General features: G+C 51.4%; 9 protein-coding genes across 9 annotated transcripts; 5 read left to right on the forward strand and 4 right to left on the reverse strand.

Annotated features, from left to right (window-relative positions):
- Positions 1–2: 2 nt before the first annotated feature.
- On the forward strand, positions 3–3,494 carry C7974DRAFT_318585 (actin-domain-containing protein; the record flags this gene model as incomplete). The annotated part of the gene is made up of 7 exons (XM_046138659.1): positions 3–327; positions 369–506; positions 555–1,374; positions 1,613–2,243; positions 2,308–2,979; positions 3,036–3,355; positions 3,401–3,494. The coding sequence occupies 7 exons, from the start codon at positions 3–5 to the stop codon at positions 3,492–3,494; spliced, it is 3,000 nt and encodes a 999-aa protein (XP_045993489.1).
- Positions 3,495–5,092: 1,598 nt separating this feature from the next.
- On the forward strand, positions 5,093–7,605 carry C7974DRAFT_402259 (major facilitator superfamily domain-containing protein). The gene is made up of 4 exons (XM_046142678.1): positions 5,093–6,143; positions 6,191–6,882; positions 6,932–7,077; positions 7,133–7,605. The coding sequence occupies exons 1-4, from the start codon at positions 5,568–5,570 to the stop codon at positions 7,399–7,401; spliced, it is 1,683 nt and encodes a 560-aa protein (XP_045993490.1). The 5' UTR covers positions 5,093–5,567; the 3' UTR covers positions 7,402–7,605.
- Positions 7,606–7,608: 3 nt separating this feature from the next.
- C7974DRAFT_402260 (uncharacterized protein) lies at positions 7,609–9,151 on the reverse strand. Its single transcript, XM_046142679.1, has one exon. The coding sequence runs from the start codon at positions 9,013–9,015 to the stop codon at positions 7,666–7,668; it is 1,350 nt and encodes a 449-aa protein (XP_045993491.1). The 5' UTR covers positions 9,016–9,151; the 3' UTR covers positions 7,609–7,665.
- Positions 9,152–9,539: 388 nt separating this feature from the next.
- Positions 9,540–12,037, reverse strand: C7974DRAFT_50194 (uncharacterized protein). The gene is made up of 4 exons (XM_046146745.1): positions 11,311–12,037; positions 9,919–11,261; positions 9,741–9,870; positions 9,540–9,692 (listed from the first exon to the last, which is right to left on the reverse strand). The coding sequence occupies exons 1-4, from the start codon at positions 11,857–11,859 to the stop codon at positions 9,648–9,650; spliced, it is 2,067 nt and encodes a 688-aa protein (XP_045993492.1). The 5' UTR covers positions 11,860–12,037; the 3' UTR covers positions 9,540–9,647.
- A 21-nt stretch (positions 12,038–12,058) lies between these two features.
- C7974DRAFT_343014 (uncharacterized protein) lies at positions 12,059–14,453 on the reverse strand. The gene is made up of 2 exons (XM_046139307.1): positions 13,905–14,453; positions 12,059–13,857 (listed from the first exon to the last, which is right to left on the reverse strand). Exons 1-2 carry the CDS (start codon positions 14,128–14,130, stop codon positions 12,410–12,412), a joined length of 1,674 nt encoding a protein of 557 aa, XP_045993493.1. The 5' UTR covers positions 14,131–14,453; the 3' UTR covers positions 12,059–12,409.
- Positions 14,454–16,353: 1,900 nt separating this feature from the next.
- C7974DRAFT_402266 (uncharacterized protein) lies at positions 16,354–18,778 on the forward strand. The gene is made up of 3 exons (XM_046142680.1): positions 16,354–16,821; positions 16,874–17,194; positions 17,244–18,778. The coding sequence occupies exons 1-3, from the start codon at positions 16,714–16,716 to the stop codon at positions 18,315–18,317; spliced, it is 1,503 nt and encodes a 500-aa protein (XP_045993494.1). The 5' UTR covers positions 16,354–16,713; the 3' UTR covers positions 18,318–18,778.
- Positions 18,779–20,061, forward strand: C7974DRAFT_402268 (ADP-ribosylation factor family-domain-containing protein). The gene is made up of 5 exons (XM_046142681.1): positions 18,779–19,044; positions 19,097–19,135; positions 19,213–19,296; positions 19,349–19,672; positions 19,722–20,061. Exons 1-5 carry the CDS (start codon positions 18,970–18,972, stop codon positions 19,743–19,745), a joined length of 546 nt encoding a protein of 181 aa, XP_045993495.1. The 5' UTR covers positions 18,779–18,969; the 3' UTR covers positions 19,746–20,061.
- On the forward strand, positions 19,758–21,471 carry C7974DRAFT_50364 (uncharacterized protein). The gene has a single exon (XM_046146747.1). It carries the CDS (start codon positions 20,101–20,103, stop codon positions 21,346–21,348), a length of 1,248 nt encoding a protein of 415 aa, XP_045993496.1. The 5' UTR covers positions 19,758–20,100; the 3' UTR covers positions 21,349–21,471.
- C7974DRAFT_50307 (S-adenosyl-L-methionine-dependent methyltransferase) lies at positions 21,472–23,044 on the reverse strand. The gene is made up of 3 exons (XM_046146746.1): positions 22,895–23,044; positions 22,662–22,839; positions 21,472–22,612 (listed from the first exon to the last, which is right to left on the reverse strand). The coding sequence occupies exons 2-3, from the start codon at positions 22,800–22,802 to the stop codon at positions 21,596–21,598; spliced, it is 1,158 nt and encodes a 385-aa protein (XP_045993497.1). The 5' UTR covers positions 22,803–22,839; positions 22,895–23,044; the 3' UTR covers positions 21,472–21,595.
- Between the last annotated feature and the right edge of the window lie 163 nt (positions 23,045–23,207).

Here is a 23,207-nt window from a genome sequence, read left to right on the forward strand (position 1 = left end):
CAATGCCACCAAAAGGCTCTCGCAAGTCCGCACCGGCAATACACAAGACACTGGTACTAGACAATGGTGCCTACTCGCTGAAAGCTGGTCTTGTCCCGTCGCAATCTACGTTACCAAGCTACAACGAATGCTGCGTAATACCAAACTGCATCGCGCGCAGCCATCGCGATAAGTGCACCTACACAGCGTCGGAACTCGACGGCTGCAAAGATTTTGGCGAGTTAGCCTTTAGGAGACCGGTAGAGAAGGGCTTCATTGTCAACTGGGAGGCCGAGAAGGCGATATGGGAGCACGAGTTCATGGGCGCGAAGGAGGCGCTGCGGGTAGGTACGCCGGCTCAACACCCGAGGTCAATAGGAAGTGAGAAGCTGACGGTGCGCAGTGTGATCCCAAGGAAACGAATTTGGTTCTGACCGAGAAGCCGAGTTGCCCTAAGGAACTGCAGAAGAACTGCGATGAAATAGTGTTTGAGCAATTTGAGTTTGCGGCATACTACCGCTGTGTTGGTGCGTTTGTTCCACAGAGAACCAAGGCGACAAGACTGATGTGTATAGGCCCAACAATGGCCGCGTATAACTCGACGAGTTCCGCGCCGGCGACAGCACCACAAGAATGTCTGCTCATCATCGACACCTCGTACTCGGACACGACGATACTACCGCTGTATAACGGAAAGCTGCTGCAGCCGGCCATGCGCCGTCTCACAGTTGGGGGCAAACTGCTCACGAACTACATGAAGGAGCTCGCCTCGCTGCGGCACTACAACATGATGGAGGAAACGTACTTGCTCAATGAGATCAAAGAAGCCGTGTCGTACGTCGCACCTTCATCCCAGCAATATACCATAGACCTCGAGCGGACGTGGAAAGGGAGACTTGGGGACGGTAGACAGGTGGACAGTAGCGTGGTGGTGGACTACGTCCTGCCAGACTACGAGAATGCGATACACGGGCACGCGCGACCACACGATGCGGCAAAGTCAAGGATGAAGCGCGGTATGGCGCCGGTGCAAGGACCTCGAGAGGATCTGCTGCCGCTGGGGAACGAGAGGTTCGCGGTGCCAGAACTGCTCTTCAACCCATCCGACATAGGCATACAGGAACGCGGGATCCCTGGCGCGGTCATCGAGTCGCTCAGCGTGCTCCCAGATGCGCTGAAGGTGGGGCTACTCGCGAACGTGGTAGTTGTAGGGGGCAATTCGCTGATCAAAGGCTTCATGGAGAGGCTCAAACGTGAGTTGAGGACGCTGGTTCCAAGCGAGTATACGCTCAATATTTCACGGGCAGACGACCCTATCAGGCACACTTGGCTGGGTGCTGCGCGGTTCGCCAGTCAGCCGGCGCTGCTGAAGGAAGCCCTGGTGAGCAAGGCCGAGTATGACGAGAAAGGGTCGACATGGTTGGCGCGACGATTCGCAGGCGAGCGACTGTAGAGCCAGACTAGCATTAGGACGCGATGAATGTCTCCCACATACTTGGTGCTGCTTCGTGCGTGCTTGTCGTGAGCCCAAGGCAACTGTCCCATGGCGGAAGTTCGGTGGCGCTGATTGGCCGATAGTGCGGCGTCTTGGCAGTCTCGAACATTTCCAATGTCGCCCGTGAACGGTCGGCAGCGACGTCCATCTCATCACAGCCGCCGCAATGCGCAGGATACCGCGCCCCTCGCGGGCAATCGACGCGTCGTCATTCTTGCAGTGCTCGGTGCGGCCGCAGACCGCATCGCCCTGCACGCACCTCCGCGCCTTCTCGTCGACGCCCTCTGCGGCGTTCCTCGTGCCGGCCGGCAAGCAGGACAAGAAGAAGCACCAGCAGTTCGTGCGCCGATGGCAGAAGCGCCTCCTGGGTGAATCCGAGCCCATTGGCGCCCACGTGGACCCCTACGACCCGACATCGCCCGTGCGGATCGCGCCTGAGGACCAGGGTGAAGAGATCGAAGTCCTCGACGAAGACGCCGCTCCGTCGTTCCCGCAGTACCAGGAGGCCAGCCATGCACGTAAGCTGAGGCATGTCGGCGGCGACGCATGGCTGGCGAAGACGGCAGAGGGCGACATGGCCAAGGAGTTTGAGAAGCTCACGCTGCGGACGTACACGCCGCTGAGTCTGGACATGGCTGACCAGATCGAGGAGTGGACGGGCACGCCGTACACGCTGCACGACGAGAATCTGCTGATGGCGCAGACGGTGCACCAGATCACGGGACGGCCGTACACCAAGCTGAAGTACGTTGCAGCACCTACTCTGCTTGTATCGCCGATGACTGACGAGACACAGCTTTGGCATGCGTAAGAGGACCGTCGACGCCGTCAAGCTAAGGAAGGCTTTCGCCCAGGCCGTGGCCGAGATCTACACACTCAGGCAGGCGGGTCTGGACATGGACCTTTCCAAGCTGCCCAACCGCGGCGTGTACAAGCGCCCGTCGTGGGTCAAGAACGTCAAGCTCTACAACACCTCGAGCGGCGAGCTTGCTCTCGCCTTCCCCAAGTATAGGAGCGCTGAACAGTTCATCAAGCTCATGCAGGATACGCCTGAGTGGGATACTTTTGAACCTGAGACTTTCGAGGAGGACGACCTTCTAGTCGAGGATGTGTTGACGCCTGTTACCCCCGAGGCGCCTGCTGCTGTGCCCGTCATGGATCCTTCGACGCCCGAGTACAAGAGGGCTGCTGTTGTAAAGCAGGACCCCGAGAAGACGTTCGACTTTATGTCCAACCGTCCCGTTCCCCGCGCAAAACCTAGCGCGACTCTTGCCGAAACTGCCGATGCAGGCCTCGCCGAGGAAGTCCTGCAAGCTGAGCAGCCTGTCCCTGTCCAGCCCGCCCCCGCCCGCCACGCTGAACTCGAAACGCGCGCCCAAAGCCTCACGGATGCCATTGCCACACTGCGGAAAGAAGCGCTTGTGAATGCCGAGAACACCGCTTCACAAGTTAACGAGGTCATGTGGCGCCATGTTCCGCTGACCGACAACGACGTCAAGTTTGCCGTAAGCCTCTCTCTCGCCCTCTGCTGTTGAATATGTGCATACTAACCTACTCCAAGCTGTTCAAACGCATTCTTCAACTTACCGGTACCCGTATCCCCGACCCCCTTCTCTCCTCGTCCCGCACTCTCGGCGATGTATACGGTCACCTGCGTGACGCGGCGAAGCCCGCGCCCATCTCCCTATTCTCTGCACTTCATACAGAGGGTCAGTACATCCGTGAGAAGGCTAAGAACCAAATCACCACGCTTGATCATTCGAGCCAGAAAAAGAAAGCAGATTTGGGTGACTTGCTGATGCTGGGGAATGTCGAGCTGAGGAAGAGCAAGCCGACGAAGACTGAGAAGAGAACTAAGACGGGCATGGAGAAGGTCGTACAGTACGCTCTGTGGGAACGTGGTCTGGACTCCAAAGCACGCGGGAGAGGAGGGAAAAGGAATATCGAGGTGCCAGTGGGCACACCATTGAGTCGCAAGAGCGCGAACTTCTTGGCTGAGAAGACTACGCAGGTAGCGTAAGGTGTTTCACGTACGGGTTCGTCTCGGTGTACATTGTGTGTCATGTGGGGCCTGCGCCTGGACTGTACAGCATTTAGTTTCAAAACAGGGACTGTGTAGGAATATCATTGTAAGTTCAATACAGCCGAGGCCTATTCTTCGTGAAAAGATACTCATCTCATACGAATCCCATGAGGACCCACATGGCAGTCACAATTCCGCTTCCGCAAAGATGGCGTCGTTATCGCTTAGTGGCGAAAGCGCTTGTGTGCATCTGTGCTGATCACATACAACTAAGTAAACAGGACGATGGGCGTTGTCCAAGCACCAAAGTCGTGCACATCCTCGCCTCGTACACCAGTTACTAAGAACCGCTAGCTCGATGCGACACGCATTCTATGTCGGAATCTTCCCAGGAAAATTGGGTCATTGAGGGCAGCAAAGCGAGACTTTTGACGGATCTGAACCATAACAAAACCACTGACTTCACATTAAATAGGCCTGGAACAACCGGCCGATCAGTGCCAGATACTGCTGTGATACCCTAGTGCAGAGGCCTTCAGGCTGTTTAAGGCTTTATGAAGCGGACGTGAAAGAAATCAGGGACCTAAGTCAATCGTGGTCTTCTTCATGCCTGAGGATATAGATGTACTGCATATTGCCTGGCATCTTGTGAACTTCATGACGCTATTCACATCGGGGCTTGGTGTCTACTACGTAGGCCTCTCTTACTGGCGATGCCATCATTATGTACTTGCGGTGCACCCCTGGGTCTCACAGGGATGAATCGCGTCTCCACCTCCCCACTTACACATATTCCCCATGCAAACAGCTGGGGTCCTCGCAGCTAATAAAAATGATTGGAGTATGCTTGAACTACAAAAAGAATATGACTGTCAGTCGCATCCCTATAAGACAACCCCATCAAGCATAGAGTGCCTAGGTACACAGTTCCCGAGTAGATGGCGGCAAGCAGGTAAGTGAGATCATGACAGCTTTTGATAGAAGCCATCGACTACCTGCCATCTTTGGTGATTATGTCTTTCTCCGGGTAAGCCTAACCCACCCCCAGCTTCAAGATGTTATCACAGATATGCTGACCACTCCATGCCGCGGAATCAATGTTCTGCATCACGTTGGCGTAGATCGATCCGATCCACGAAGTTTGATCCTTGTTTAGGCCTACTCCATGAACAGGTCGCTCTGGCCAACGCTCACCGACATTTGCACTTAATCTGTTATTACCTTGTCTTCGATTGCACAGAGCCACTCCAAGTCCCACTCTTCTGCAAAAGTGGCATAGGATCAATTTCTAAACCCCGGGTGTAAAAGATTACGACTGGTGACATGCGCTAAGACTTTTGCTAAAGTGACTACTTGATTGATATTATAGAAGACATTAACGTAGTCCATGAAAGTAGAAGGAAACGAAAAATGGACATTCAGAATTTTGAGAAATAGGTTCAAACATTCCAGATACGTGCCGTTTGGAAACGAGAGGCCACGATCACAGATTGGAGTTGCGGCTGAACAAGGCGAGCGACTGCGGGAGTGTTTCTGAAATGACATCACCGGGACGCTTAACTCAACACTCCCGCCATGAACGCTCGGCATCTTTTCCCACTTGGTCTGATGTGACTGTTAGTGGCAGAGCTTAATTTTCAGCCGCATACGATCGTCCTTCCCATTGCCTCACAAAGTGCTCGGCAGGAAGTAGGATTGACGAAGTTTTCTCAGCACCTAAGCTTGTCGTCACAATAAGCGGATATAAGTGGGACGTTACTCTCTAACGAACCATGATCGCCAGACAACATCAGAATGGTTCCAGCTCTGCGATGTAGAGCTCATCGTCGATGTTGACAGTATCTGACGCAACTACCCTGCAGATGGGACGCACCTCACCCGTGCCTCTGTTGCTATGTCTATCTGCAAGATCCACCAGGAACAGTGGAACTGTGGGTGTTTTGCTTGAATCAGAGGCTGTCTGGGCAAGATCGTGTGCGAAGACTCTAAAAACGCACGAGTGTTCAAAAGGCTCCAGTATTCCTCTTTTGACCCTTCCTGTACTCCAGCTTTCCCCCAGTATTCACCAACATGAACGAACAGGAGAAATCTGGACAATGCTCCCCCGCACATGCCATCTCGAGGCAACATTCGGCAAACTGCACACCAGGTCCGACCCGGCACAACTCTTTGCATGAGAAGAGTAGCAACGATGACAAGTCGCATGACAGCCCAGAAGACCTCGAGGACCGCGAATTCCAACCACCAGCTATACATCCTCCCACCGTCCCCGATGCAGAAGGTCGTCGTGAGCTGAAAGAATGGGAGTGCTGGGACAAACTGGCCTACTCATGGCCTAAATGGAAGAAGGCCATGTACTTGACATCCATCGCCGGTATACAAATCTCGATGAACTTTAATACCTCGGTTTATCCCAGTGCCGTCAAGCCATTAGTTGAACACTTCGGTATCAGTGATCAGCAAGCTAGAGTTGGGCAGATGATCTATCTGATCATGTACTCTTTCGGCTGCGAACTGTGGGCACCATGGTCCGAAGAATTTGGCAGATGGCCAATTTTACAGCTGAGTCTGTTTTTCATCAACATCTGGCAGATTCCAAATTCTGTCGCACCCAACTACGCGACTATTGTTGTGTGTCGTGCTCTTGTAAGCCATCTCCCAATCGACTGATGACCGTAACTGATGATTACAAGGGTGGTTTATCCACTGCTGGTGGCAGTGTTACTCTTGGGCTGATCGCAGATCTTTATGAACCAGAGACTCAACACTGGCCACTGTGCTTCATTGTGCTATCTTCCACAATCGGTACCAGTATCGGCGGAGTTATTGGCGGTCCGATTGAAAAGTATCTGTCGTGGCAGTGGAATTTTTGGATTCAACTCATTTTTGGTGTCACAGTCCAGGCAGTGCATTTTTTCATGCCTGAAAGCCGTTCTACAATTCTCATGGATCGAGAAGCAAAGAGACGTCGTGACAGTGGCGAAGATCCTAACATATATGGACCAAACGAGCTTAAGAAGCCCCGAGTTTCGCTGAAAGAAGCTGGCAAGATCTGGCTTCGACCATTTGAGATGTTTGTTCGCGAACCTATTGTTTTGTTTCTATCTCTTCTGTCGGGCTTCTCTGATGCCTTGATTTTCACATTTCTTGAGGCGTTTGCCATCACATATCCAGCCAATTTCGGCTTCGGCACTCTCCAGGTTGCCTGGGCATTCATTCCCATTAATGCGTCTTACTTCTTCACATATTTTCTGTATTGGCCTATCTTTTGGCGAGACGAGGCCCAAAGAAAGAAGCATGGCCCGGACTACTATGCACCTGAACGACGCCTGAAGCCGCTGCTATGGCTTGCACTATTCGAGCCAATTGGTCTTATTGGCTTCGCGTAGGTGGTTATTCTCCATGGGACATCTCAGTGTACTGACGAGCCACAGGTGGACTTGCATGGGACCCCCTCAGACACATTGGATTGCACCGATGATTTTCTCATTCCTTGTCGGCTTGGCCAACTTCGCTATCTACTACTCGTCTGTCGACTATATGATCGCGGCCTATGGGCCATACTCGGCATCCGCTACTGGTATTTCAAAACACCCATGTCCGATGTCCGCTTAGAATCTCCTAACCAGCTGCAGGTGGTAACGCTTTCGCACGAGACTTCCTTGCTGGTATATCTGCCATGTACGCCGCACCACTGTACCATAACCTCAGCCAAACACGCCCGTCAGAGCTGGCTACGACCACACTTGCAGGTTTGTCTTGCTTGGTTGTGGTGCCGATCTACGTTTTCTACTACAAGGGGCCGGAGATCAGAAAGGCAAGCAAGTTTGCTTCGATCTTGGCCGAGGATCGGAAGACCGAGAATGTTAGGCGTCTCAGTAAGGCGGATAATCTTCCAGCGTAGTATGTCCGAGCGCAAGGTCTGTTCTTGCGAGTAGGGTATTCTATAGATAAAGTATCCTATAATCGTGTATAGTAGATCTTGACTAGAACCTTTACAATAGATTGGGTATAATTCTGTTATATAAGTAAGTCCGGCCCAGGGCCTAATCCCCGCTAGGGTCGTATTTTGTGTTCTAATTTCGTGAACCCCCCCCCCCCCCCCCCCCCCCCTAGATTTCAAGACAAATTTGACCAAGTACACTAGCAGCAGCTGATATGAGTCGCGCTATCGACTTACCGTGACTAGCCAGCCATCACTCAGGGTTGTACCGTCAGCGCCGATTCCACCCCAAACAACGCACGTTGCACCGTCGACCTCAGTGCCTTTGGCAACGGCAAATCGGTCTCTATTACCAAGACCGTGCTTTGGCGCCCCCGGAATCTCGACCTCCTCCTCACCTTTGATATCTACATATTTGTAGAGCACCTCAGCCCATGTTGCCTCGTGCGTATCACGCTTGAACGAAGAACGAATGGCGTCTTTTGCCGCTGCAGCGGTGGCGTGCTCTGTAGGTAACTGTAAGGCCCAAATGTCGTCCAGGTGTTGCGAAGTCTCCGCCTTGCCACCAAGGGCGAGAAGATAGTGCCGGCCCTGGCCAGTTGTAACTCCGACAAGACCAGTATTCGACCTCGCTTGTGGCACCAAATGATCTTTAGAATCTCTGTGTGGCATCTCCTGCCAGGACCAGCCGCTCGCCAATGGAGTGGTTCCACCTTCAGCGTGTGCGAAAACAGATGCAACGTCGAGAAACTCCAGAGCACCCGAAGCGAATGTTTCCACACCATTACCGCCAAATCTATAGAGCCTGCTCCCTACCAGTTCAAGACTAGCACCTTCGCGTGGTTGCCCCGGTGGTGAAGGTACTTTCGACCACGTGCGTGTTCTTACGTCAAACGCAAAGGCATCAGTGGCAAGTCTGCCGTTTGAGTTTTCCCGGCCACCCACGACAAAAACGGTACCCCAAGTATTGTCAGCTGGGGGTTCTGGAACATTGAGGGATGGGTCTGCGGGCTGTTGAGGAGCCGTCTCGTGGTATGTGACGGCCTTTGCAGCGGGTAGATCTGAGCTCGCCGAGGTATGTCCCACGCGATGGCTTGGAATTATTGAATCGGGAGCGGCATCGAGAAACGACCAGGTGTTCGAAACAGTTTGGTATACCCATACTCTCCCGCTTTCGTCGTTGACACTGTCTCCCTCCCCTCCAAATACGTATATTGCATCGCCAATTACGACCGCAGTATGACCCTTTCGGGGTCCCGGAACGTCATCAAACCCATTGGCCGCCTGCGCAACTTTGAAAGTATAGTCTGCGTTGGTCACACCGCTTGAGGGTAGAATGATAATATGCATGTTGTTGTCGGCGAGTTGTCCTTGTGCTATCTCGCCACCAAAGACATAGGCTCGACCTTTGACGATCGAGATACTGTGCTGTGATCGAGGCAGTGGGACAGCGGTGATTCGTGTGAGGTTAGCTTGTATTGGCAAGGTCGGGTGTGTGATGCCTTTCACAAGAGCTGCGGCGCCTTGCAAGACGTTCTCTGCTGCATAGAGAATACCGGCTGTGGCAGGCTCCATATTAGAGATTTGGAATCGGCTCTTGACAATCACTCTGGACTGAATATACGCAAAGTAGATAAGATGTTTCTTGGCTCAATTGGTGTATCACGGGAGATGTGGTGCCTAAAGGGAGCTGCAGTTGCTGACACTGGTGTTGATGCTTATGATAAATACGTCATGGACGCTAGCGACGACCATCATTGCATCATGCCGGAAGTTTTAAATTCCGACACCGTCTTACAGGTAACCAGGATTCACGCAATCTTGATGTCAACTAACCTGCGCCGAGGAATACTTCAAGCTTTTGGACTCATAATGGTGCATCTTCACCCAGATCAAGGTGCCTTGAAGGTGCCACCATCTTCCCGGCAGGCAAATGCAAGAATTGATCGTCAACCTAGGTTCTACAGTACATCTGTGCAGGTAGGTTGACATTCGTTTTTTAAGACTGCATTTTTTTCTCCGGCTTGATTGCTGCCAATGTTGACTTGTATTGACATCACTGTGAGAATAATAGTAACATATAATGTCACCCGGGTATGGGTGATGTATGAACTTGAGAATTGTCTAACTGATGTTTTTCCATGCTCGCAATTTGCTGTGATCTTCATGTGCACAACTATTTCAAATCACTGTCATCAGTCTGGACCCTAGATGTTTGGTGACAACTGATCATACTTGACACAGCGTTCCACCTACAGATTGTCAGTCAAAGATAGCAATAGAGCATTCGCAGAACTCACTGTATCGACGGAAGCCTGCAAGAAGCTGCGTGCTTCAAGACCGACCCAAACCTTGAGCATAGAAAAATCGCCTCCGCGAATCATTGAGCCGCCGCCCTGGGCACCCAGCTGTCTTAATATTGGAAGTGCGCTAAGCCATGTCAGTGTGTAGTCGTCTAGTACAGCTGGCGTCACTTACCCAGCGAAAAGGTCCAGCTCGGGGTTCAGACTCCGTCCGATACCTTCCAGAAGCAATATACTAAGAACGACGTTTATGAAGTCGCCCTCTAAACGGACGTGGTGCGTCCGCACCATCGATAATACCTCGTTGAGAATGTCCCCGATTTTGATGTTGCCGAGGGCAAACGTACGGCTTTTGACTCCAAGAACCAGATGTTGCATTCGCAGGGCAAACACTTCACCATCCAAGACAGCGTCAGGTTGCCTGCATCTTTCGACCATCAGATGGCCTGCTTTGTACCCGTCGAACTCAGCGACAGCTTTGAATAGATCGAGAAAGTTCGTGCGGTTCTTGCCATTCAACTCTGTCACTAATCCTGCATCAATGAAGATGAGTTGTGGTCGATAGCCCTCGTTGTCGATCTCTTTGAGCCGCGCTTTCCATTGCTCAGGGTCCTTCCGATGCGGTCGCAAACGCTCCAGTACTTCTTCTGTGACATCCGGCGACTCTGTGGGACCAGTAGTACGTTTTTCCTTCTTAGTCAAGATCGGGACAGTAAGCTGCTCGGGCTTATAGAAGCGGACCATGATATTACCGGGGTGCAGATCAGCGTGAATGAAGTTATCAATGAGAACCATATTGAGGAAGGCATCGAGGCCCTCATCGGCGATGTCCTTCTGAAACACGCCCCCACCATTTTGCAAGAAGTCTTCCATCGGGATTCCCTGAGCGAATTCTTCAATCAAGACGTTGCGCGTTGAGTACTCAGTGTAGGGGTACGGGAACCACGCCGTTGTCCGATCCTTGAAGTTCTGGCGGAAAAGTGTGAGATTTGCAGCCTCAATACGGAGATCGAGTTGTAGCCTCATCATTTCACCGAACTGCTCTACCTCATCCGGAAACGAGAACCACTCCATTGTGGGGATGGCATTGATAGCGGCTGCGAAAAATGCCATTATGCGCAAGTCTCTGCGGACGATCTTCTCGATTTTGGGGTGCAAGACCTTGACGGCAACATGGCTAGAAGGCACCCGCTGTGGCGTGCTCTTCAATGTGGCGTCCACATTCTTCTTAATTTTACGCGCCAGATTTGGCTCCTCTCGATCAATTGTGTTATATTGCAATGTAGCCAGATCTGGTTGGAGCTTGGCCTTATAAACTTGCGCTATGGCGCCGACACCGAGGGGCTTCTCATCGAACTCTTCGAATATGTCTTCGAATGGGCGCCCGTCGAAGGCTGCCTCTATAGTGCGTTTCGACGTCTCGAGTGAGTGCGCAGGGGCATTAGAATGAAGAGTCGACATGATTGAGCACATCTCGGTTGGAAAGATATCCGTTCGAGAAGCAGCCCATTGTCCTAGCTTGTACCGGTCAGTGTTGATTGGGCTGACATCACGTCCAGCTACGCACCTTGATGAAAGCCGCTCCGGCTCGTTCCATAGAAGTGACAAGAAAGCCATACCACCATAGCGTCCCGCTTCTTTCGTTGTCTCTGTCGCCATTCCTTGCGCCAAGCCATATGGATGGTATTGTGACGATGACTGGAACAAAGATGATGACCAGATGTAGGAACCGCAAGCCAGTGGCTATGGGCTCAATTATGTAGTCTTCTACGAAAAAGTAGAGACCGCGTCTGTACTTTTTCGAGTTCTCTAGTGACTTGGGCACTTGCTCTGCGAGCTCTTGCCTGGAGACCTCCAGCATGGCCTCCTCGTGAGTCTTGTCGCCATTTCCAGATTGCTGGTGGCCAATCTCAACGAATGCAAGTGGTGAAAGAACAGCGCCGCCGGCTGCTGCTGCACCAGACCATAGTATCGTTTTGCTGCCCAATCGTGGTGTTGCGAACTGCCGGCGTAGGACGGATACGAGCGGGCGCGTGGACGCGCGGGTGAGCAAGGGCGTGGAACGATGCAGGCTTTGCCGAAGACATTGTCGACCCAGGAGGAAGACTGTCCTCATAGTACAAGATCCTGGACGCGAGCGATGCGTGAAAAGTCCATGAATGAAAGGACGCGCTCAATTCGCAACTCATGACGTTGTTGCCATCGTAGCTGGCTTGTGACGCCGACGCCAACGTGCACGGACCGTGCACCCGACCGCGGCTGCTGTTGGACATGGGTCACACTTCTGCAATGACAGCAAGCATGTCGAATAGATAATTCATGATACTGACGAACTACTGACCTGCACGCGATGTCTGTGCTTAGTTACATAACTATAGTCTGCCCCTGTAGAGCGCTCTGGAACTCAGGGTGCGCTTAGTTATCACGACCAGCTGTCTCCCAACAGAGGACATCGCTCACGTACCATGTGTTTGCAGCGGCGAGATCTTTATTCGACAACACGAAGTGTAGAGAAACACAAGGCACCGTTGCTTTGATTTTTCAAGTGGACCAACCAATCTTGCGTCGGATGGACCCGGCTATTGCGGAACGTGCATTAAAATGCTGCATTGGCTATCAACACCGAGAACATTCATATGTTTGAATTGAGACACACTTATATTACTTCAAGCGGTGACAAAACCCTCGAACCCCTTATCAAGAGAGGCTTGCGTCAGCTCCTTGTACAATGGGAATCCTCCAGCAAAATTGAGCTGCTCACGTATTTTACCAGGAATATTCGACCCCATATACCACGAGTCGGTTTGCGGGAACAGAGTTTTGTCGGAAAGCTCAGTGACTTTCTCGCGCCACTCTTCTTCAGCTTGGCGGGTCGCGTCGCAGTAGTCGATTTTCTGGTCCCTCAGCATCTTCATACAGTTGACGATCCAGTCTCCCTGCACTTCAACGCATGTCGGTCCATTCGAGAAGGCTGTAGGACCCTGAGCGCCGTACAAGAAAAACATATTGGGAAACCCAGACAAGGCCATACCCATGTAGGTGTATGTCCCACTCTTCCAGGTATCTGACAGCTCAACACCGTCGACGTTTCGAAGACCCATATTCTTCATACCACCAGTGACTGAATCAAATCCGGTTGCAAGGGCAATGACGTCGAACTTATGCAGCTTCCCGTCTGTTGTGATGATGCCCTCCTTCGTGAATTTCTCAATCGGGGTTTTCTTGCAGTCAACCACATTATTCTCGGGCCGGTCCAGCATCTCATAATAGTTCTGTTCAAGCGACGGCCTTTTGGTTCCGAAAGCATGAATTGGCTCGAGGGGAGCAAGAATCTCGCGTTTTACCGGATCCGAGATCCTTGCACGGGTCTTCTTTGCCCAGAAGTTATATGCCTCGCGATTGGCTTTGTTGTCGAATAAGAGGTCTTTGTAATTGGCGAGCCAGAATTCGAATCCACCGTTCTCCCAAAGCTTCTCGTAGAAGGCCTCGCGTTCCTCTGGGCTGTCGTCAAAGGTGTTTTTCTCGATGTAGTCATACTGAAATCCGGCAAACGTGTTCAGACGTTCTCTGAAGATTGCCTCATATTCTGTCTCCTTTCGTCTATCCTGTTCCTCTCGGGTCAGAGGCTTCTGCTCCATAGGCAGACAGAGGTTAGGTGTTCGGACAAAGTTGGTAACGGAAGCAGCTTCCTTCGAGGTCTCTTGAGCAATCTGAATGCCAGTTGAACCTGTACCAATGACGGCAACACTCTTGCCCTTGACGTCAACGCCCGCGTCTGGCCAGAATGAGGAGTGGTGAATCTCGCCCTCGAAATCTTCCATACCAGGCCAGTCGGGGAAGTGGCGTTTTGCAGCAAAGCCAAGTGCTAGAAGCATGTACTTGGCTCGCGCAGTACGACCATCCTCGGTTTTGATGATCCATTTGCCAGACGGTTTGTCGAAGTCAGCGCCAACAACTCGAGTATTGAAAGCGCAATCCTTCTTGATATCCAACTTCTTCTCGACGTGTGCGAAATATCTTCGAAGCTCATCGGTTCCAGGGTACCGACACGACCAATACCAATCCTTCCAAATCTCTGGCATTGAGTACTCGTAGATGGGAACTTGTGAGTCGACTATTTAAAGTCAGGAATGTATCATCTTGAAGCAAATGTCGACGTACCCCGCGCTCCAGGATAGCAATTCCAATGCCAAATACCTCCAAGCTCCGTTCCAGCTTCATAGATCTTGCACTTATAACCTAGCTTCCGCAACTTGTGCATCAAATAGACACCTCCAAACCCAGCACCAACGATCAGGACGTCAGTTTCGAGTTCCTTGGCATAATTCTCGTTCTGTGGCGAAGCGTTCTCATTGGTTGCGCCGATATCTGTCCTGAAATGAACCATGTTGACAATAGCTAGGATGGAATGAAAGATGATTTGTTTGAGGCAGAATTGCTTTGGGCTTAAGTTATATAGACGTCAGTCATCAAGCTACCCCTCCTATTAGCTCGGTGGATAGGAGCGCCGCAAGATCCACGCCCATGCGACCATCCCATTCACAACGATGCCATGTCCGTCAACATGGAGGACAGCGACCGAGAAGATGTCGGCTGTCGCTCGATACGCACTAGGTATTCCTCAATGCGTCTTCGCTCTTCCTAGGTTGCCTTTCGGCCGGCGGACCGATCACGCTCAATGGTGTACAACTCGGACAGTGGTGCACAGCGATAGTGACAGGCGCACAAACAGTTGGGAACACGCCACAGGTTCGACGTGATCCGACTAGCCCGCATCCGCGGAGGCTGCGGGGTACTGGGGTACCCCGCATATGCGCATTCCCAGACCAATCGATTTTGACGCTGAGCGGCACCTTACTACATGTGGTAGCCCGGAACGCAAGACTACGACAATGGCTGCGGATGTCATGGTCCTCACTAGGTACACGAGAAGGCGCATGCATCGACATCACAAACTCCATGTGCAATATAGCCGACTCGGTTACCTATCGCCACTGACATTGTAAGACATATCTCAGCCTCATCTGCTTAGACACAGTTGTTGTCTAGCCCTTGAACAGGCCTCTCGGTCCAGAACCTCAGCAATATAGACCCAAATCATTCCAGTAGACCAGACCGCCGGTTTTGTAGGTCCCGGTTGGGCTTGGGATCGAAGGAGATTTGATCTGACCTCTTCACCCGGCTACCTAGGAACTGTTCAAAATGAGAGCCAAGGCTGGACAAGTGGAGTCCATACACGCAGGAGGGTCGTACATCAGTTCGATACACGACACGGACGCACTTTGTGTGGCTGCATACCTATCAGCGAAGACTGCAACCCTGGATCTGACGACCGTCGGACGACGAACGACTATTCACTATAGCTGAAGTGATGGCAGATGCCGGACCCCTATACCTCTGCTTCTATTCATTGGCTCCCCCAAACAACGGTAAGTATCTGTTGCAAAAAGGTCCGCTTTTCGAGATGATGCTGACAAAGCCAGTACAACGGTCGGTAGGTCCACCGAGAAACGATTAGGTCTACCAGTCCACTCGATACGAAGATCAAGTACCATCATGCTTGGCTAGCATCGAACAAGATCCTCCACTCATCACCGGAAACGAGGCATTGGCACAGACACAGCGGGACAGTCGATTGAAGGACCAGATATCGACAAACATCAGAGTCGTGATAAGCTCTACCACAATCACAAGAGGCATACATTATTGGTGCTTTGCAGGAGACTCTTTAAAGGGACACATTTCATGGCTGTGGGGATCCTATCAGCCAAGAAAACGTTGGGTTAGCCCAAAAGGAACGCTGCTAAAGTATTGATGGCCTATTGGAATTCTAGTCGATTGACTCGAAATAGATCTGAAAGGTTGCATGGTCTTCTGCTTAAGGTAAACACACAGAAATAAGTAGTAGTGGTCACTCCGCCATGTTCGATTGGTGCGCGGAGAAATAAGATGGCACCACTGCTATCATGACAGCTGCGTTATACAAGCACAGTAACACAGTAGCCCAGGTCGACGAGATGCTGTGCTTCACAGTCATTCACTGGGGAGGTAGTCAGATTAACTGCGAAATTAAAGCCTAAGCAACTAGGTCTTTGTCTATCCCACTGGGCCACGAATGACTAACTTCGCATGACTACGTACGTTCCCAACTTGCGTTTCGTCGATAATGAATTTAGAGTGGCTGACAGATGCACCCACCCATCTTGCGTGCGCTTATTGATCCAATGGCAAACATGGGGCGCACATGGGGTTTGCGAATATGATTACTATGTATATCAAGATTTTGGTTTTCAACATATGTCTGAGCTGTGTTAAGACCCTGTCAAAACATTCTAGACATGTTGCGAACACGAAAATCAACATATCAGAATTTTCAAAAAACCCCCGTGCGCTGTATGGAAGTTGTTGTTGTGATTGATCTCACATACAATGCCACCGAGCTTGTGGAGCAAGCTTGATGCCATCTGGCGCAGTCCGCCATAGGCACCTACCTGGCACTGTCGTCGCCAGGACCATCTCCGTCTGTTCCTGCATCTATCGAACGACTTGTCAATTCAAGGTAAGATGCGTTATTCAAGCCTGCCAAGCTGCCTTATCACGTCTTGACATGGTGCTTGCTTAGCTTCGCGTGTAGCAGTGCTTTGATTGGCGGACATGCCGCACATTCTGGGTCAGCCTCTAATCTCACTATGACCAGAAAGGCAGGTCGGATCTGCCAAGAGTGCCAAGAACGCACTCTATGCCAGTTCCATGTAATAGGATTGCTGCTTGGTCCATCGCAGGATGGTTCTGTAAGCGGTGGGTTGTGTACCTGGTCGCTGGAGGCTTGACGGGCGAGAAGATGACGAAATACGGAATGTCTCATGCGGCATATACGGGACAGTTGAGTATAAAGTGAGGGTCAGAGCTGTGTTTGAACTGGCCACTTCCTTCAACATTCTTGCAGCCTTCGCGTGCAAATTTGATCAAAATGGTTGTCTGTAGATCGTTGACTGCTGTCGTCGCCTGCGCAGCTACCTTTGTGGATGCTGCGGCTTTGTTGCCTCGTGCTAACTCCACCAAAAAGCTTGTCACTTCTGTCAGTATTAGCAACTTTACTGGAAGACTTCCGTATCTGACAACCGTTCAAGGAAGCTCTGAGGCATCTTCTCGAGATTGACAACTTGTATGCGAAAGCGGAGCACCTACAGGAGATCGCATACAGCACTGAGGGTAAGAACCGTGTTATTGGCAGCAAGGGACACGAGGACACAGTTGCTTGGATCAAGGATACGCTTGGCCAATTTCCGGAGTACTACACTGTGAAACTGCAGGAGGTTCCACTCCTAGTCGGTGTGTCAGCGAATCTCTCTGCCAACAACAAGACCATCGAGGTTTATCCCGTTACGCTTGCACCCGAGGGTGACGTTTCTGGCCCACTTGTTGCCATCCCTAATCTGGGCTGTGAAGAGGTACCTTGCCCTGTGGGCGAATGTGCAATCTGTTGCTGACGCTAGCTAGGCGGATTTTACGGAAAGTTTGGAGGGCAAGATCGCTCTTATCAACCGTGGCACCTGCTCTTTCGGAATCAAGGTTCAACTCGCAGCTGCAAAGGGTGCTCTTGGTGTGATTGCTTGGAACAATGCTGAGGGCACGCTCGAAGGCTATTCGCTGCAACTCTTCGAGGATTCCACTAAGCCTTATGTCGCTGTAGGCGGCATTACACTTGGCCAGGGCGAATCACTGCTGGCTCAGCTTCAGGCTGGCGTCAACATTGACGTTCATCTGAAGACAGTCGTTCAGAATGCTTCCAGCTACAACGTAATTGCCGAAACGATCGCTGGTGACCATGAAAACGTCATTCACGTTGGAGGCCACTCGGATTCAGTCACAGCAGGCCCAGGAATTAACGATAACGGTTCCGGCTCAATCTCAATCCTGGAGATTGCCATTCAGCTGACTAAATTCACTGTCAACAATGCGGTCCGATTTTCCTGGTGGACTGGCGAAGAGGCTGGTTTGTTGGGGGCCGAGTACTACGTCAAGCAGCTGTCACAGGCTGAGAAGGATAAGATACGTCTTTTCCTCGACTTTGACATGATGGCATCACCCAACTATGCGATTCAAATCTACGATGGCGACGGTTCTGCATTCAATTCTACCGGTCCTGTTGGTTCTGCAGAAGCGGAGCACGAGTTCACTGCATACTTTGACAACCTCGGGCTCAACCATACAGAAATCGAATTCGACGGGCGCTCCGACTATGGACCTTTCCTTGAGGCTGGTATCGCAGCTGGTGGCATTGCCGGTGGAGCCGAGGGCATTAAGACCCAGGAAGAATTCGAGATGTTTGGTGGTGGCGCCGGTGTTCCCTACGACGTCAACTACCACGAGGACGGTGACACAGTCAACAACCTCAATCTCGAAGCCTGGATCGAGTTCTCAAGGGCTATTGCGCACATGACGGCTACGTACGCGCGCAGCTGGGAGACGATTCCACCTAGGAATGCAACAGCATCAGTGAAGAGATCTGAGAAATACCACGAGTATAAGAAAGTATTCCAGAAGACCAAGAGGTACCAGAAGTGGGTTTAGAAACACGTTTTATGCTCAAGTAGAAGGCAGTAACGGCTAGGTGTTGGACCAATAGCTACACTGTTCTATATTGAATCAAAGTGCTGCCCGAACCAGTGTTCCTATCGTGCTTCCTGTTCAAGCTTGGGTGCAATGCTCGATACTCAGAGTAAGACAAGTGTGGCTGTGCTTTGCTCCGTTGAAGACACCCGTAAGGTGTCAGACTAGGAGGTTAGGGCCCTGGATCGTACATGAGCGTACTTTGCGAAATGTCTTTCTGCTCGGGGCAGGATCTTTTTCCGGACTTCCGGGCTCAATGGACGAGCGTGTGTGCATGCGCTTGACTGTGGCGCGGTTGCGGACGTGTGTGACAGACCCTTGCCCCACGCGCGGCTACATCAGGGTAGGTAAAGCCGGGCGCGGCGGTGGTTGGCTGTTTGCTTTGTTTGCATGGGCCACCGCCCCAACTTTCTGGCCAGCTTCGCTGTCTCGACACACGCCACGACCAGCTTAACCTCTCTCAACCTTGCCGTCTTGCGAGCTCCTGTACTGCCAGGACCCTGCCTTGCTCATATCCCCTCACCGAGCCTTACGCCCGAGGCAACGCGTGCCCCAGCGTCGAATACGCCGAACATCGATTATACAGCGGCGCAAACGCAAGCGACCACACATCATGGGCGGCTACGTCTCCAAGTTCTCGTCATTGATTTGGGCGAAGAAGGAGACAAGGATACTTATCTTGGGACTTGTAAGAGCTATCGACGCATCAGAACGCGCCGGGGAGCTGATCATAGTTGCAGGACAACGCCGGCAAGACAACACTGCTGTACAGACTGAAGGTAGGTAATGAAAGTGAAGATTACGTCGATGCAGTTATGTCTTTGGCTTCAAGGAGAGACACTGATAGGCGTAACAGATTGGCGAAGTAGTCACAACAATACCAACCATCGGGTTCAACGTCGAGTCCGTGACATACAAGAACCTCAACTTCAACGTCTGGGTACGTCAGCCTGCAATGTTTGGATGGGACAGAGACACCTAACACTTCCCAGGATCTTGGAGGTCAGACCTCGATCCGTCCATATTGGCGATGCTACTATGCCAACACCGCCGCTGTAATCTTTGTCATCGATAGCACTGACATCGATCGTTTGTCAACCGCGTCAGAAGAGCTCTCGGCTATGCTGAACGAAGAGGAACTAAGAGATGCTGCGCTGCTGGTTTTCGCGAATAAACAGGACCAGCCTGGTGCCAAAGGCGCGGGTGAGATTAGTGAGGCTCTGAGGTTGGGTGAACTCAAAGACCGTAACTGGAGTATTGTCGCATGTAGTGCGGTAGACGGGCGAGGTGTGGACGAGGGCATGGATTGGCTCGTGGTGAGTATCGGGGAGATTGACCTGCGTGCGTACCACTGATCTGTTGTAGTCGAACGTAAACAACGATAACTAGACCGCTGGCCGGGACGATTGAAAGACGAACAATTAAGTAATGTCAGCAGGGGTAATGGAGGAGAACATCGCCAGCATGTTGGCGTTAGACGTCCGAACTGTGTATACTGAGGACAGCCTGCGAGCGACTTGCAATACGCCTACTGAGATACATACATCAAAGCCGCGATCTTCTCTTATGAGTTGGGCCGCCTCGATGTGTTAACGTATGCACTTCTTTTTGTCTCATTCATAGCAACAGGCATGCCACCCAAACAGTACCTGGTACAGCGACTAGCGCTTACATAAGGAACCGTGCTACGACTGAGGCTAAAGGTCGCTTCTTTGATCTCATCCGCAGCACCTACAAGCCCAGCATGCCACCACATCGAACATCAAATGTGCAAGGACGTCAGAAGGCATGCACCGAATGCGTGAAGGCCAAACGAAGATGCGATGTTGAACGCCCACGTTGTGCTCGTTGTAGCCAGCACAGCCTTCTATGCACCTATCCTCGGCCCCACGACTCATTGTTGGCATCGTCGGGCGTTGGGGTGACACAATCAGTCGCGATCACTACGGCCATGACACCTTTACAGGATGCTGGTGCTACCATTTCTACTTTCGACCATGAAGCCCTGGGCTTCCCTGCAGCGCTTAACGAACATCTCCTTGACTTCGACATACCAATCGACGTGATCCCAGAAAATCCTCTCGATCAACCCAGTGACACATGCCCCGGTGAAGGTCACCATATAGCTATACACGGACTTCTTAGTCCGACAAAGCCGATGGCCTGGCCGTGGACAAACATCGCGCCATCATCGAGATCAAGGGTCGATTATGCCATCGAGCAAATCAAGCTAGCACCCCACATGATGGTAGCAAACAACTCGACTTTGTGGTGTCATGCTATGTTCTACGACGAGGACATGCCTAGGTCCATGCAAGATGCCCATGCTGCATGTGCTCTCTACATTGCGCGGAACGATGGTAATGCGGACTACGGTTTCCGACACATCTCTAGCCGCGTCGCCGAGCTTGTGGAAACGCCGGTACCAACAACTTCGACTGCTATCATAGCACGAGCTCATGCACTATTGTTGTATCAAGCTATGCTTGTGTTCGGCAATGATGTACGATTCTTCGATCATTCCGTGGCTGTACTGCATGAGCTTGAGCAGGTTGGCTGCTTGCTGCTCAATATGAGCGCCCAGCAAACCGATTCTTTTGACCCGCTGCCTTTGTATCCTAGCGCGACGGCGCACACGGCGTGGAAGTCGTACATATTCCGTGAGACTTTGCGCCGTACTATCCTCTCGCTGTACCAATTTGTCACTATATGCGGCATGTTGTTCGGACGGCTGGGTCACTGCGCACCGACACTGTCTCCGGGCAACAGAGTTATGGTCTCAGCACACCTGTGGGGCGCTGAAACTGCGTTTGATTTTGCAAAAGCCTGGAACAAAGAAAGACATTTTCTAGTACATGATCTGGATTTCACGGACCTTCTCGAAAACGGTCGCCCAGATGATATTGACGACTTCGCGAAGACGATGCTTGTGGGACTACAGGGCATTGACGAAATTAGGGGTTGGTTCTACACGAAAGGTGGTACACTCTGAGAACTCATTCGATTGCTGATTCTGATACTTGTTGAACCTGACTGAAGAAAGTACAGTGAACGACCTATGGTCAATATTGCCCGCCTCTCCAACGATGAAGTGACGCAAATACGTGCTGCACAACAGTCGAAAATACAGGTGTACATTGACAGACAAGATGGTACATGCCAAATGATAAGTGTATACTAGCTGCTTTCAACTTGGACGCACCTGTCAAGAAGGAAACACTGTCTTCAGCAATATCTAGCTAGTGTACTTGCAGCTTTGGTACTGCGATAATGACACTGTGCTTCCTCACATCGTCATATGTGTGCACCTCCTCGATTTGCAGCCCGGCGCGTCTCAAGAGGCTTTCCCATTCATCTCCAGTACGTTCGCAGCCTCCAAGCGAAGAAGACATCGTGAGGTCCATAAATGCGCACTGCCATGGTACATTTGAATCCGGTAAGACCACCTCGTCGATGACAATACGCGACTCGTGTGTCATGGCACCAACGATGTTTCGAAGGATGCGAACGCTATCATCGTCCGGCCAGTCATGCAGAATGTGCCGGAGATAGTAGAATTTCGCGCCCTGGACAGGTTGTGGCGTGAAAAAGTCGTGCTCTTGGAATTCGATACCATTGATCGCAGGAGCATGCATCAATGTGGAGGCGAGGTCCTGAACCACAATGTGATCCGATCTTGATGATACTCGATCCTTAAAGGCAACAGCCTGTTGTCCAAAACCACCGCCAATGTCGACGAGTAATACGGATCCCTCGGTCGCTTGGAAACTACTCATCTGGTCGCTAAGAGGGTATGAGTCCAACCAACTCTGGGACCGCTCGATCCGCATTGCATGTCCAAGTGCTTTCATTTGCTCAGGATGCTGCTTCATCCACTCAAAAGGCGATAGATCAGTGCCAAGAGCTAGATGGAATGGCAAATCTTTGGTATTGGTCATGTTCTGATATCCGTGGTCGCGAAGATAGGCAGGCAGCGCTTGAGCAGTCCGAGCATGCAGATGACTAACATGTGGAAAGGCGCCAACAACATCAGGATCTGCAAGAACCAGTGTGACGCGGTTCGCTGTAAAGGTGTCTTTGGCCGTCTCAGATATGAGCCCGAACGAAGCCATTGACCGGAGAAGTCGAGCGAACAACGTCGGTGATGCACTTGTTTCAGCAGAAAGCCCTTTTAGTCCAATTGGACTCGGATTGGCGCAAAGTGTCGTGAATATACCCAGATCCATACCGATCTGGATAAGGGCCCATTGCATGTGCTGCAATGCTTCAGCATGGATATCAAAATTTACGACTTCCAGTACTCACACCGGATCCTAGGCTCCAAACCAAATCAAAGGTGGATACAATCTCGCGTTGCACATCTCGGAGCTGCTCCTGGATATGCTGTCGCTCGTTCGCATCCGCAGTGGCATATAGCATCCGTATCTGATCTAGAAGAAGGTCCATGCTGTGTGCTGTTGATTGAGATACCTTAGCACACAGGCTGAGGTGTTAGTGTATTGGTGGATGAAGGAGATGTTTCTCGAGGACCGTCTCACGTTTTATAACCTGTCGTGATAGTTCATCTCACAACTCAAATCAGCGATGTCGTGCTGCATGCGAGAATCATGTCGGCAATTTATGCCTCGACCCAGAGGCTTTGCTCAAATGCACAGCGAGATTGCCGACAAAGACCGAACTGATTAGAAGAAAACTCCAACATTTATATCCTAAGCGCAGGGATACAGGCCGTTTCGTCCTCATTTTGGTGCATGATAAACATTCGGTACACAACACGCATTGAGCTTCAGCTTAAAATCATGCTTGACTAGGACCTGCGCTGATGTTGATTGGTGGTGGTGACTGAGAAGA

Source organism: Boeremia exigua (assembly GCF_020726555.1).
Source record: "Boeremia exigua strain MPI-SDFR-AT-0100 chromosome Unknown C7974scaffold_11, whole genome shotgun sequence".
Lineage (NCBI taxonomy): Eukaryota > Fungi > Ascomycota > Dothideomycetes > Pleosporales > Didymellaceae > Boeremia > Boeremia exigua.

What these genes read in the sequence shown, in the direction of transcription:
- C7974DRAFT_402259 (XM_046142678.1), top strand. Translation starts at nt 5,568, where the DNA reads ATGAACGAACAGGAGAAATCTGGACAATGCTCCCCCGCACATGCCATC. An exon ending in TTGTTGTGTGTCGTGCTCTT is followed by an intron (nt 6,144 to 6,190) that starts GTAAGCCATCTC and finishes GATGATTACAAG; the next exon opens with GGTGGTTTATCCACTGCTGG. An exon ending in ATACTCGGCATCCGCTACTG is followed by an intron (nt 7,078 to 7,132) that starts GTATTTCAAAAC and finishes AACCAGCTGCAG; the next exon opens with GTGGTAACGCTTTCGCACGA.
- C7974DRAFT_402260 (XM_046142679.1), bottom strand. Translation starts at nt 9,015, where the DNA reads ATGGAGCCTGCCACAGCCGGTATTCTCTATGCAGCAGAGAACGTCTTG.
- C7974DRAFT_50194 (XM_046146745.1), bottom strand. Translation starts at nt 11,859, where the DNA reads ATGAGGACAGTCTTCCTCCTGGGTCGACAATGTCTTCGGCAAAGCCTG. An exon ending in CCGGAGCGGCTTTCATCAAG is followed by an intron (nt 11,262 to 11,310) that starts GTGCGTAGCTGG and finishes GACCGGTACAAG; the next exon opens with CTAGGACAATGGGCTGCTTC. An exon ending in GAGCTGGACCTTTTCGCTGG is followed by an intron (nt 9,871 to 9,918) that starts GTAAGTGACGCC and finishes GACATGGCTTAG; the next exon opens with CGCACTTCCAATATTAAGAC.
- C7974DRAFT_343014 (XM_046139307.1), bottom strand. Translation starts at nt 14,130, where the DNA reads ATGGTTCATTTCAGGACAGATATCGGCGCAACCAATGAGAACGCTTCG. An exon ending in TTGCTATCCTGGAGCGCGGG is followed by an intron (nt 13,858 to 13,904) that starts GTACGTCGACAT and finishes GACTTTAAATAG; the next exon opens with TCGACTCACAAGTTCCCATC.
- C7974DRAFT_402266 (XM_046142680.1), top strand. Translation starts at nt 16,714, where the DNA reads ATGGTTGTCTGTAGATCGTTGACTGCTGTCGTCGCCTGCGCAGCTACC. An exon ending in CCAAAAAGCTTGTCACTTCT is followed by an intron (nt 16,822 to 16,873) that starts GTCAGTATTAGC and finishes CAACCGTTCAAG; the next exon opens with GAAGCTCTGAGGCATCTTCT. An exon ending in CTAATCTGGGCTGTGAAGAG is followed by an intron (nt 17,195 to 17,243) that starts GTACCTTGCCCT and finishes GACGCTAGCTAG; the next exon opens with GCGGATTTTACGGAAAGTTT.
- C7974DRAFT_402268 (XM_046142681.1), top strand. Translation starts at nt 18,970, where the DNA reads ATGGGCGGCTACGTCTCCAAGTTCTCGTCATTGATTTGGGCGAAGAAG. An exon ending in GGATACTTATCTTGGGACTT is followed by an intron (nt 19,045 to 19,096) that starts GTAAGAGCTATC and finishes TCATAGTTGCAG; the next exon opens with GACAACGCCGGCAAGACAAC. An exon ending in ACCTCAACTTCAACGTCTGG is followed by an intron (nt 19,297 to 19,348) that starts GTACGTCAGCCT and finishes AACACTTCCCAG; the next exon opens with GATCTTGGAGGTCAGACCTC.
- C7974DRAFT_50364 (XM_046146747.1), top strand. Translation starts at nt 20,101, where the DNA reads ATGCCACCACATCGAACATCAAATGTGCAAGGACGTCAGAAGGCATGC.
- C7974DRAFT_50307 (XM_046146746.1), bottom strand. Translation starts at nt 22,802, where the DNA reads ATGGACCTTCTTCTAGATCAGATACGGATGCTATATGCCACTGCGGAT. An exon ending in TTTGGAGCCTAGGATCCGGT is followed by an intron (nt 22,613 to 22,661) that starts GTGAGTACTGGA and finishes GAAGCATTGCAG; the next exon opens with CACATGCAATGGGCCCTTAT.